Source organism: Eptesicus fuscus, chromosome 22 (genome assembly GCF_027574615.1).
Source record: "Eptesicus fuscus isolate TK198812 chromosome 22, DD_ASM_mEF_20220401, whole genome shotgun sequence".
Taxonomy (NCBI): domain Eukaryota; kingdom Metazoa; phylum Chordata; class Mammalia; order Chiroptera; family Vespertilionidae; genus Eptesicus; species Eptesicus fuscus.
The window spans coordinates 6281878-6294788 of NC_072494.1; the positions used below are offsets into that span (position 1 = coordinate 6281878).

The window sequence follows — 12911 nt, forward strand, 5'->3', positions numbered from 1 at the left end:
TGTTCCCCCACTTCCCCCCTCTCCGTGGCACCAAGTCCACAGAGATGGTTGCAGCGTCAGCAAGTCTGGGCTCACTGCTGCGAGGTGGTTGGTTCTGCGGGATCTGCTCTGGGCCCAGATTTCCCAGAAGCAGCAGAGTGGGAGGGTTCTCAGCAGGATGTGGGGACCTAGGGCCTCATTGGTCTCGGTCCTGAGCACCCTCTGCTGGAGCAAGAGCGAAAGTGACGAACAGTCAGTCAAATCGTGGTTGCTGCTTCCCACACCCAGGAAGGCCTCCTCACTCTTTGGAGGCCCCGAAAGCATGTTCTGTACCGGCCGGGAGTTCGGAACCAGACTGAGAGGGGTTAGACAGCATGGCGAGACAGAAGCCGGGGCTCTGCGGGGGGCAGGCTTCTTCCTGGTGCGGGGGCATACGCAGGAGCCCAGGGCCACTGCCATGACGGCTGCCCTCTCTCCCAAGTGCCTGATGACACTCACCCTCCATCTGGTCAGTTTTGAGGATTTACCTCATTCTCTGCTCAGTCCTCTGCACAGAAGGCAGAAATTCCAAGTGATTGGATGACAACCCCCACTGACTTTTTGAAGCTGCCAGTTGTCAGATCAGAACTCGGCTGAGTTTTTCTACCTTGTCTCACCGCCTCCCAGCAGATCCAGACCCGCCCTCGCTGTCGCTGGGCAGGAGTGGTGAGCCCGCCAGTGCAGACCTAGCTCAAATCCTCTGTTCTTTCACAGACATGTCTGCTCTGATTTCACTCAGGAAACGCGCTCAGGGGGAGAAGCCCTTGGCTGGTGCTAAAATAGTGGGCTGTACACACATCACAGCCCAGACTGCGGTGAGTTTGTTGGGAGAAAACAGAGGGACTCCTGATGGGGGGTAATAACAACTTGTTTTTAAACTTACTTTTCCTTCCCAATCTATCCAGCCTCCAAATGCTATACTTTTAGGTGGTTACTCAAAAATGGGGCTTTCTACTCTGTATGGGTGCAGCCTACTTTTAACAACCCTGAGTTAGGGAGATCTAGTTTTGCAAAAATAGGATTGATATAAAAGTGTTATTAGGACTTCTAGGAACATAGCTTTTGGGTAGTGTTAGATACCAGTGTGCTGTCTCGCTGGATTACACCCTCGTGGCACTGTCGCTGTGGAGTTGCTGGGTAGGTTCTCTGACATGCCCGCCTGCCCTCGCCCTCACCCTGTCTCCTGTGCGTCTTCGCAGGTGTTGATTGAGACGCTCTGTGCGCTGGGGGCCCAGTGCCGCTGGTCCGCCTGCAACATCTACTCCACGCAGAACGAAGTGGCTGCAGCACTGGCTGAGGCTGGTGAGTCTCAGCTTTTGTTGTTATTGTTATTACCAGCTTTGCCTCAAGATAATCTTCCAAACATAAATTTATGTATCACAATCGTCTCTACAGTGCCATGTCTGTCTAGGGGCTGTAAAATTTGGAGGACAATAAAAATATCAACAGGAAGAAAATGTATAATAAAATTAAGGTTCATGTCCATGATGGAATATTATATAGTCATTAACAGTGATCTTTGAAAAGACTAATTACATGGGGAAGTGCCCAATTCTAATGTTAAGTGAACGAGGAAGAATGTTAACATGTACGAGCTCAGCAGGTCTCCTTTCACCCAGGGTCGCATCCCTTTTGGAGAACACGAGCAGTGCCTTCTGCATCGATAGCACGTTAGCTAAGTTGGTGTCACTGTTACTGTGGAAATATATGACCACTCATGAGTTCAGTCAAGCATAAGACGATGGTCATTGTCAAAATGTTCAAAAGAAAATCACCGTGAAGTTTCCTTAAGGATCTCACATCTCCCTAGGATGCTCAGAAAGCAACTTTATAACACTTTCATTTGTCTTATTTGCTCTTTTCTGGTGTTTATTGCAAAAAACTTAGGAGGTTCCAAAACAAAATAAAACACCATAATCCTGCTTCCCAGAGACAATTTGACCATTTAGAATTTTTTTCTATTCACTTTTTACAGAGGTGAACTAACTCTCAGTATGTGTGCAATTTTATAACCCAGCTAACATTATCAGACGTGGTTCTCCCGTCCCTGAGAACTTGGACAGCGCCGTTTGCCGTGCTCAGCCGCGTGGACGGGTGGTTTTACCTCAGAGGCGCTGTTTTGACTTCTGCCCTTCCCAAGTTGTTGCCCTTCCAGCATAGTTTCCGTAGCCCTTCCAGGGAGTGATGTTGGTATAGGACACCCCCCGAAGGAGGAAGCAGCTGACCTGTGTCCGTCTGTGCAGGAGTCGCCGTGTTCGCGTGGAAGGGCGAGTCGGAAGACGACTTCTGGTGGTGCATCGACCGCTGTGTGAACATGGACGGGTGGCAAGCCAACATGGTAATCATGCACATTCATGCTACACATGACAAGACAGTTGTTTCCTTTTTTCCCTCAAAGCATGGTTCCCTGAATATGTTTTGGAAATTTGGTCTGACACACTTACTCTGTTGCCAAAGTGTTTAGCCTGCTACCTATTCAGAGTGGGTCTGAGAACTGGTCTGAGTACTGACTGAGCAGGTGGGGGCAGGGGAAGACTCAGCACAGCAGAATGAGACAGCAGGAAATGATGTGGTACCTCCGCGGAGTAGAGTCTCATTTCTTCCTTCCTGCCCCGACTCCTTTGGCATTGAAAGGGGCTATATATTTCAAGACTCAGCTGAAAATGAGTGTGTGAATAGCCTAATACTCTTCACTAGAGTCTAGAACAAACTTAGGAATCCTTTTCACCATTTGACACCAACAAATTGTACTGCTTCCTGTCCCAGCCTGCTCCCCGGAGCTCGGAGCAGTGCTCCCCCAAAACGTGCAGGGCTCTCTCACTAGCGCAGAAAGGGGTTCGCAGTTCCCCCCAGCTCTAGCAGCCTGAATGCCCATAGAAGTCTTCTGGCTGTTCTGTAGATCCTGGATGATGGGGGAGACTTAACCCACTGGGTTTATAAGAAGTATCCAAACGTGTTTAAGAAGATCCGAGGCATTGTGGAAGAGAGCGTGACTGGTGTGCACAGGTAACAGACTCTGGAGTAGCCGCCCCGTGTCCTTGCTCAGCGAGTTGAGTTCTTCTGGGCTCTCTCAGGCTGCGGGGCGTGTTTCAGACCTGTAGGTGTTGAGTTTTTACTTTGAAAAATCCAGGAGACCCTAAAAGGAAGTTATTCCAGGTTCTAGTTCACATTTTTCTCTCCCACTTACTCCACTGTGATTCTCAGCCAGTGTTGGGAGGTAGGGAGTGAGTATGACTTGAGACACTGTATTCAATATTGTATTATCATTTTATACTTGAAATAGGAAAAATTCTATTGTGAAGCTGGGTGTCAGATACGCTACAAAAAAGAAAACTGGGCGAAATATTCTCGGCTTGTCAAAGTACCTAAATGATGCTTGCCAAAGCGTTTCTCAGTTGGGGGCACGTGGCACGTGGCTCTCACGCACAAGGGAACCGGGTCAGAGTCTTTGGTCGTCTTTGTGTATGAGAAGTAGGCGTGGTAAAGATTGAGAAGGTGCTGGCCTAAGGAAATAGATCCCCTTTATGGAAGGGAAGTAAATTTCTTCAGTTGAAAGGATTTTTTTTTCCTTCCAAATACAGGGGAGAGGAGTGGGAATGACAAGGAAAGTGAGGAGGGATGACGAGGAAATCATCATGTTTACTAACATCCTTGGGCATGTCAGGCTGGGAGGGCAGCTTGGAGAGGATTAGGCAGATTTTGCCACGCGTCCTGTTTACCTGCTAACTGTTTTTGTTTTTGTGGCTTCTTCTCCCTTTAGGCTGTATCAGCTCTCCAAAGCGGGGAAGCTCTGTGTTCCAGCCATGAACGTCAATGATTCTGTTACCAAACAGAAGTTTGATAACTTGTACTGCTGCCGAGAGTCCATTCTGGATGGGTAGGTTGAGGAGCACGGCTATGAGGCTCACGGGCGTGCACGTGGGCGGGTCGCAGTGCTCTCTGTCAGCCGTCCAGTCGTCGCCCCTGCTCTTCCTCTGGTCCGTTCCTTACGGGGCCCAGCCTCTCCGCCTCCAGTTCTTGTGGGCGTGCCCCCCACTTTGAATGCTGTGCGAGGGACTGTGTTGGAGCTAGTAATGTTCGAGCTGAGCCCTGTCTGTCTCCACAGCCTGAAGAGGACCACAGACGTGATGTTTGGTGGGAAGCAGGTGGTGGTGTGTGGCTACGGTGAGGTAACTAGCTGGGCCGCAGCGCCTGTCTCTGCATGGACTTACCAGAAATGCCGCGGGAAGGCTGCGCGCTCAGGGTGCGGCACTGACGCAGGTTTAAAATACTCTTAGATAGTGTATCTCAAAACAAGAGCAAATGTCCTTTATTCCGATTTATGAATAAAGACATACAAAATGAATCAAGTTCAGATTTTACCACTTTGTCTTATGGGATGGAATGTTGGCTTCATTTCCCCCATTCTTTTTTTTTTTTTTTTTTTTTTTTTTAATATTCTTTGATTTCAGAGAGGAAGGGAGAGGGGGAGAGAGAGACAGAAACATCAATGATGAGAGAAAACCATTGATCGGCTGCCTCCTGCACACCCCCCACTGGGGATCGAGCCCACCACCCGGGCACGTGCCCTTGACCAGAATCGAACCCAGGACCCTTCAGTCTGCAAGCTGATGCTCTATCCACTGAGACACACCAGCTAGGACCATTTCCCTCATTTATAACAACAGCCTTTTCTGAGACTTAGTTCAAGTGACTGTCGCATTTTAGCCCTGCAAGTGCCTGGCAGTGGAGTGAAGGGTGGAATCCAGCTGGCACGCAGTTGCCTGTCTCTAGGCGAGGGTGGGTGAAGGGGATTGCATTGTCATCAGCGACGGCCCCAGAAGGTCCTGGGCTGCTAGGCTGTCCTTGAGTTTAATGCATCTCAAATGAGGGTGACCAGGTCTTTCTGGACTAAGAAACTAGAGTTACAGTTGCTCTTCTTGGCCTTGTTTCCCTACTGGTAACGCTTTTGTTCCCTGCATCTCATTTACTGTCCCAAGCCCCGCCCTTGTATGCAATAGGGAATGTCTGACTAAAGTCGCAGCGTAGTCTGGACCTGTCTCCGCTCTGCCTGGGCTGGAGCCTTCGTGCCAGGCTCACGAGATGATTGGCGACTTCAGGGAGCTAGTTCCCGCCTCCCACAGAGCTCCCTGCCCGCTGCCCAGGCCCCGGTGGACCTGATGCCCGACTTCTCTCTCGTGCTCTGTAGGTGGGGAAGGGCTGCTGTGCTGCTCTCAAGGCCCTCGGAGCCATCGTCTACATCACAGAGATCGACCCCATCTGTGCTCTGCAGGCCTGGTAAGCACGGTGTCCGTTCACTCCACGGACTTTGTTTCTGAGAGTCCGTGAGGGATCGTATGGACCAGGCGTCCTCAAACTACGGCCCGCGGGCCACATGCGGGTGTTTTTGCCGTTTTGTTTTTTTACTTCAAAATAAGATATGTGCAGTGTGCATAGGAATTTGTTCATAGTTTTTTTTTTAAACTATAGTCCGGCCCTCCAACGGTCTGAGGGACAGTGAACTGGCCCCTGTTTAAAAAGTTTGAGGACCCCTGGTATGAACCATTCCTTGCAGAGCCCTCAGAGGAGGAGGCTGGGGTCGCCCTGTCCCTCCAGTGTAATCCCAGGGCCTCTTGGCTTCCTGGGTGCAATCTTGGGGAGTCTGAGGAGGCCCGTGGGTGTCGTTTAGCATAGTTGTCACTCACCGTCCCTGAGGGGTGGCACTGGATCTGACTTCAGAAAGGAACTTCTAGTCTCGTTTAGTGGCAGCTTCCGGCCCCTGCCCCCTGGCTTTGCTCAGAGTGTCCTTCCTGTTCTTCCAGCATGGACGGGTTCAGGGTGGTAAAGCTCAGTGAAGTCATCCGGCAAGTGGATGTGGTGATCACCTGCACAGGTGAGTGTCGTGCTGTCCTGCGGGGAATGCTCACTCGGGCTGTCCCCAAGGTGGTTAGACTGACTTCATTTACTGAGGCCCGCGCTCGCTCGGTGTAAGGGCTCTGAACTGGAGGGAGCTCTCAGCCTTGGCACATCCTCAGAACAGAGCTCTCCCCATGGCTCGTGCACTGCGCGTCTTACACCAATAGCGTCACCTGAAGAGCTGTTTGTTATGCAACATACGTGTCTGTTCTCATGTCCGTGCCCTTTAATGCCAGTGAACCTCCTCTCCACGTTCTCACTGACAGCGCCCGGCGCCTTTGTTCAGCATCTCTTCAGCCGCCTTCCTTTACTTTCAGGAAATAAGAACGTAGTGACGCGGGAGCATCTGGACCGCATGAAAAACAGCTGTATCGTGTGCAACATGGGCCACTCCAACACGGAGATTGATGTGGTGAGGCTTCTCACGCATTTCCCACTGGGCCTTTGCCCTCTTCCTTCCCCACGAGCCAGTCAGTCACCTGTGCTGTCTGCCTTTCAGACCAGCCTGCGCACCCCGGAGCTGACGTGGGAGCGGGTCCGTTCTCAGGTGGACCATGTCATCTGGCCCGACGGCAAGCGCGTCGTCCTGCTGGCAGAGGTACGCACGGCAGGGCTGCGCCAGAGCCGAGCACGCGTGGGGCTAGATCCTGGGGGGGTTGGGGAGGTGGTAAACAGTGAGCCTGTTTCCCGGGCCTCTGTCTTTGCATAGCGACATACATGAGTGGCCAGATTATTATGATCTCTGGGTGTGTGTGTGTGTGTGTGTGTGTGTGTGTATGTGTGTGTGTGTGTTAGAGGCCCGGTGCATGAATTCGTGCATGGGTGGGATCCGGCCAGCCTGACCAGGGGGAGAGGACATGGGCGGTTGGCCGGCCTGCCTGCTGGTCGAACTCCTGGTTGAGGGGACAATTTGCATATTAGCCTTTTATTATATAGGATATATACTGAGTGGCCAGATTATTATGCGTTCAGAGATCATCATAATCTGACCACTCAGTGTATTTCTTAAATGGTCTGGTTCCCTAAGTAGAATCACTCACAGAACTATCTACTTTTGACTAAGTAACTTACTGCTTCCTGACTGCAACTGAGGCTTCAGCTTGTCAGACTCAGGACTTGCAGAAAGCCAGACACACCTGGCCTGGAAGGGGAGCTCTTCCTCCACCAGCTGAGTCCAGGGCGGAAAGGTCCTCCTGCGTTTGCGTGACTGGCTGCCTTTGGCACGTGAGATGGTACAGCACCCTCACCCAGGGCTCCCTTTTCCCTCCCCAGGGCCGCCTGCTCAACCTGAGCTGCTCCACAGTCCCCACCTTTGTCCTGTCCATCACGGCGACCACACAGGTACGTGACATCATGCCTCTTGTCCTGCACTGAGGCGAGTGGGCGGGCCCAGAGCCGTGGTCTGGGAGAGGGCCCTGCTGTGTCGCTGTCTGCGAAGTGTTTGTGTTTTCTGACCCTCTCCTCCCATTAGGCTTTGGCACTGATAGAGCTCTACAATGCACCCGAGGGACGCTACAAGCAAGACGTGTACTTGCTGCCCAAGAAAATGGGTGAGTTAAACCAGTAGAAACCCCTGTTGGTCCCGGCCTGTTGCGCGGTTTGGTCAGATGAGCACCATAAAGGTATGGGAGTCAGGGCAGGTTCTCGTCCCTGTTCTTACACTGAGGCTTTGGGCCTCAGGACAAGTTCTCATCTCCATTTGCCGCAGTTCGTTTTTTAATCAGTAAAGTGAGAAAATACTGCATACATCGCAGAACTGTAGTGAGAATTCCGGCTGCTGAGTAAGAGTGCTCGGCACACAGGGTGTGGGCAGGTGCTCTTCCTCTGCGCAGCCTAGGAAGTCCAGTCAACTTCCCACTCTGCGCCGAGTGCAGCTTGGACCACAGTGAGAAGCAGAGAACAAAGGTGGGCTTTACTGCCCATGCTCTGTGTAGATGTGCGACCGCCTCTTGTCATCCAGGGGACAGCTGTGCTGTGTTCGTGTGACATAGTACATCTCTCCAGTTCTTTACCTTCCTGAATTGTGGTGCCCATCCCCCCAACTATAACTGATCAGCCCAACCTATCAGTCCTCTTAAAGCTAAAAAACTTCTGGTTCTCCTCACCTCCAATAGCTTACCTGAGATTATTTGGTTTTTAAAAATCATATTCATAAAGGTAAAGCCCAGGAAGTTTATCATGGAAAAGTTTGTGCCAGCTGCCTTAGAAACCCCGGATCCTAAGATCAGAGGCCTTGGTGGATCTGACCATAAGTAAATGTTGATGACCCAAGGCCCTTTTGAGCGTCCCGGTGCCCACTGTGATTCATCGCTTGACTCTAGTCCGGTTAGGGAAGTTGCTGCAGGAAGGGGGGAGAGGTTCATGCCACTGAGGTGAGGCCAGAGCTTTGCCAGAGAAGGACGGGGAGGTCCAGGTCTTCCCATGTTGTCACCCTGGCAGATGGCTTTCCAGACGCACCCTGGCTAGACTGGGAGACGGTCCCTGCTCAGAAAGGCAGTCGAGGTTGTAAGCACATTTTCAAGTTATAGATTCTCCCAAAAGTATTCCATCCCTTCTCCGTAATCAGAAAGCTTCAGATGGAGATAGGGAGGGCGTACCTCAGGAGGCATGTCTGAAACGGAGTCTGCTCCCGCCACCTTGTTCTTCCTAGATGAGTACGTTGCCAGCTTGCACCTGCCATCATTTGATGCCCACCTGACAGAGCTGACGGATGACCAAGCAAAATATCTGGGACTCAACAAAAATGGGCCATTCAAACCCAATTATTACAGGTAACTTGGGGGGAAAGCAAGTGAAAAGGCTCTTTTCCCCGATATTAAACCAAGCTGACTGCCAGCTTTCTTAACTAAAGCTAATGTCATACCTGATTTGGAAGAGTTCAGGAACTCTGCCCGCACTAACAGGGTAGGCAGAGAAATGCTATATCTCTTAGCAAATGTAAAGAGTAAAGGTTTCCTAAAATTTTGGAGCTTGGGTCTCACCCCTAGAGATTCTGATACTGTTGGTCTGGGATGGGGCCCGGCTTGTTTTGTAAAAGCTCCCAGATTATTCTAATGTGCAGTCAGTGTTGAAAACCACTGACTCCTGTTATCAGGGAGCAGGAGATGAGACCAGAGAGGGCATTGTCAGCAACGGGTGGAAGCACAGGGAAGTGTGATCCCTGGGGAGCGACCTCAGGGACCCCATCCTGGCCGGGGAGGGACCCAGCCTGGCCGGGGAGGGACCCGGGCAGTGTGTCTGGCTCCCACGTGGGAGACACGGTGCTAAGTCATCCATCTCTCTTTGCAGATACTAATGGACCATGTTACCAAGGACCAGTCCACGTGAACCATACAACTCTATAAGAAATCTTTTTTAAACAACTTTTATTTTCTTCTTATTCCTTTCCTCTTGGTGTGTGTTTTTTTTCCTATAATTTCATTCTTGTTTTTTTCATCTCATCATCCAAGTTCTGCAGACCACATAGGAACTTGCTTCATGGCTCTTTAGGTGAAACTGAGGTTCAGGGTCCTCACCCTAGTCAGTAAAGGAGGATTTTATTCTCCCAGCCCAGAAAGGGAGTCTTTCTTTACCATTTCTGGGGACTTGAGTCTTAAATGGGTACCTTATTCACAGGAAATGTAAGGTACCTTCTAGGTGGAACAATCTGCAATGTCTAAATTGCCTTAAAAGAGCCCACTTCTTAGCTGCTGAAATCAGTGCTCTTTGACTTCTTCAGAGGAGCAGGGATGGGACCTACCAGCCAGGTAGGCCAGTCGCAGGTGGTGCATGTCAGTCCCCCCTAGATGTTCCAGCCCTGTCTCCTGTGAAGGCGGTGTGTGTGGTTCAGATACGTGCACAGTGAGTGTTGCTTGTTAAGATCCAATAGGCCCACGTGGATTAGTACAGCCCTTCCTCCACGCCCACCAGACTTTCTCATTTTTCACATTTTTAACCAGACTGCACTCTATAAGTTAAGTTCTGTCCCCTAGCATTTATTTCTGTTGTACCAAAAAAAAAAAAAAGTAAGACACATGTTTAGTGTTAACGCTGAGAAACTGCTTGGGTGGCTAGTTGGTATCAGTGTTTCTTTTAAAGCTTTGGCGCTAAGAGGGCAGAGTTGAGTCTAGAGCAACATGGGTCTCAAACTCTGATAAATCCCTGTTTCTAGCCCAGAGTTTATAGCTTCAGCGATCTGGGACCATAACAGCCAATTCTCCCAGCTCTGCCCTATACAGCTTGCGCTGCAGGCAAATTTCTTGAACCGTCACTCAGTATAAAGCACTGAGCTCTATCTTTAGGATTTAAATTTCTGGTCAGCTATGCTTCTGCAACCTAACATATTTAAAGGGAGATAGAGTGGGAGGAGGCAGGATGCATCCACATTGGGCCACGGGGAGGGAAGGCCAGCCCCAGGTAACTGTCTGGGACGTTAGGCCCCACATAGCTTTAGTTTTGCAGCGGTGGAACCACTTTTGATTGACAAGTGTCACAAAAACTTTCTGAACTAAGATCTTAATGGGCAGTTTGTGTGGAGAGAAAGTGATCAGCCGCCCTGGCTCACGCTCTGAACTCCCAGAGAGGCTCTCGCAGTCTCAGAGCTGCATCCCTGTGCCGTGCACCTGCGCCAGCGTTTCTGCATGGTCACGTGAGCTTTAGGTCACGCGCTTTAAGTACATACGCCCCAGGACCCTGAATCCTCAACTCGCTCTAGCCTGTGACCCTTCAAGACAGGGCCAGGATTAGTGCGAGGTGCTAGGAATTGCCGTCTCTCGCGCCATTGATCAGGGAGACAGACATTAAAACAGGAATGTCATACCAGGGGACAATGGTCTTGCCAAACTTTTTTCCTTTTCCTCTCCTGTTTCTTCCCACTCCTTGCCAGTGTGACCATGCTTGCTTCTCTGTAGATGCTACCGGTTCCAGCCCTTTCCCCCAGGGCATGTAACCAGCCAATCAGAACACCACATCCTTTAGGGGAAGTAACCTGGCCAACAGGGGTGTCCAGCTCTGCTGGAGGGAAGGGGCCCAGGTCCTGCTGCCCTCTGGCCCGCCCCTGCTCCCAGATCTATTACTGTGTCCATAGGAACAATAGGTAAGGGCTCCGTCTCTGTCAAGCCATGTAACAAGGACACTGTGGGCAAATGTCGGGCCCAGAGGGAGCATGTGGAAAGCAACTTGGGAGGAACAAGTTTATTTTGTATTGATTTTTAATGAATGCAATATTAATCCTTGCAGATGAGCAATAATCATTAAAGTCAATTAAAACGATAAGACCACCTTGGAAGTCTGTCATTCTTGGTTGAACGGCTCAGCTTCATTAGAACCTGTTTTCTAGACTGGGACCAGTCCTCTAATGGTTCTGGATCGTGGGCCAGAGGGCACTGACTTTGTGATCCTCTGATCTAGCTTACCCCTCATCCTGCTGAGCTTTAACCAGGGCTCTCTGCTTCAACCACCAGGTGGCAGATTTTCTCACGTCTGGTTTGTCACACACGGTCTCTGGCCAACAAATGATGATAAAATATAAGTCCACAACCCCTTTTCTGAACCCCTGTGTTTTGAAATTGAAAGTGTTCCAGACTTTTAGGAAATATACAAATATACAATATATTAGATAATACCTATTAGGGGAATGTGGAGTACCATTCCATATCAAGTGTTATTTCTTCAATTAAGTGTATTAATATTCACGGAATAAGGGGTAAATAACTGATAACCACCCATCAGTTCAGATCAGGTTTTTCTGCCAAATTTTTGCCAAACAGTAGGAAAAATTTTTTGATTTTTAGATTTTTTTTTTTAAATTTTGGAGTTGTGGATAAAGGCTTGTAGCTCTAGAATAATCAGAGTAACACTCACGTGGTGGTGTGTGACTGGCTCCATCTATATGCCTTACACAATTAGCATGCTTGAGCCTCACAATAATCCCATGAGGTAGGTACTACTGTTATCCCCGTTTTACAGATGGGAACATTGAGACAGTGGGGTGAAGTAACTTGCCCAAAGATACGCAACTCTTCAGTCGGTAGAGCTGGAATGAACCCAGATAGTCAGGCTCCAAGATCCATGCTTCACACCGGCCAATATCGCTTCTAGGAAACAGCCCCAAGCCAGGTTCTAGTATTGAGGTTACATATGAGGTTGGTTTAAAATATATTCCCGGATCCTGCCATGGGCCTGAAATGCGCAGGGCCAAGAGGAAGGTAAATATCTCTGCATCGTAACAGTGCAGTTGATAGAGCTCGGATTTGACCCCAACGTCTTTCTGGCGCTCAGGGCCCTTCTCTTAAGTCACCTTAAGGCTCCCCAAGGGTACTTCCAAGATGTCCTTTCTCAGCAGAAATTCTTACAGCAGAAGAAACTATGTGGACAGGAAGACCCAAACTGCGGGTGCCATGACTTTCTTCATGCTTCTGAATAAACCTGACAACACAGAGAACCTGCTGCCTCCTCCTGCACCACACTCTGCTTCCCACAGCCAGAGCCCACTTACACTTGACCCACTCTTGGGCCCCAAGATTCATTGATGAGCAGTTGGGCCTTTGTGCTCTGGATTTGGTTGGCATTTTTAAGGATACAATTCAGGATCTATTACTAGAAGTGAAATTACTGAACCAAAATCTTCTCTATTCTAAATATAGCCAAAACAGTTCAGGGTCTTTAAGGTCTGAACACCCCACCAGGTAACAGATTGTGGTAGATCAGTCTTAGAACTTGACCAAACTACAGTCATTATAACTAGATGTCAGTTGTGTGTGAGTTATGTGGGATTTGCTGACTTTATCTGAGAAGCCTCAGCATTGGTCCTTTTCCTGCAAATTCCTTAGCTTTTCCTATGAACTTGGTCCAGCCCAGGTCGGATGACATGTATTTACATGAAAAGTACCTACTAGGAGGGACCCAGGCAGAAATCATACGGAAGTTGCATCACAGAGACTTTCCGAGAATTGAGCTGGGGGTGTGGAGAGCCCGAGATGGACAGAGTGCCTTGGAGGATTCCACAGCATAGTCACGCA

The 12911-nt window shown here is 49.7% G+C and overlaps 1 protein-coding gene across 3 annotated transcripts in view; it reads left to right on the top strand.

Moving 5' to 3' along the window:
- AHCYL1 (adenosylhomocysteinase like 1) overlaps positions 1-11171 on the top strand; it is a 31696-nt gene extending 20525 nt beyond the window's left edge. For 2 of the 3 annotated variants that reach the window (XM_008147128.2, XM_054712312.1), the window contains exons 4-17: positions 733-833; positions 1218-1320; positions 2262-2356; positions 2918-3024; positions 3779-3895; positions 4124-4187; positions 5207-5295; positions 5820-5890; positions 6231-6325; positions 6413-6511; positions 7186-7254; positions 7385-7463; positions 8564-8684; positions 9202-11171. In XM_008147128.2, the coding sequence (XP_008145350.1) occupies positions 733-833; positions 1218-1320; positions 2262-2356; positions 2918-3024; positions 3779-3895; positions 4124-4187; positions 5207-5295; positions 5820-5890; positions 6231-6325; positions 6413-6511; positions 7186-7254; positions 7385-7463; positions 8564-8684; positions 9202-9208 (1217 nt within the window). In that variant the 3' untranslated portion in view covers positions 9209-11171. Of the gene's footprint in view, positions 1-732; positions 834-1217; positions 1321-2261; positions 2357-2917; positions 3025-3778; positions 3896-4123; positions 4188-5206; positions 5296-5819; positions 5891-6230; positions 6326-6412; positions 6512-7185; positions 7255-7384; positions 7464-8563; positions 8689-9201 lie in introns of those variants that run through there. The other variant, XM_008147129.3, reaches the window with a different exon arrangement.
- The last annotated feature ends 1740 nt before the right edge of the window (positions 11172-12911 follow it).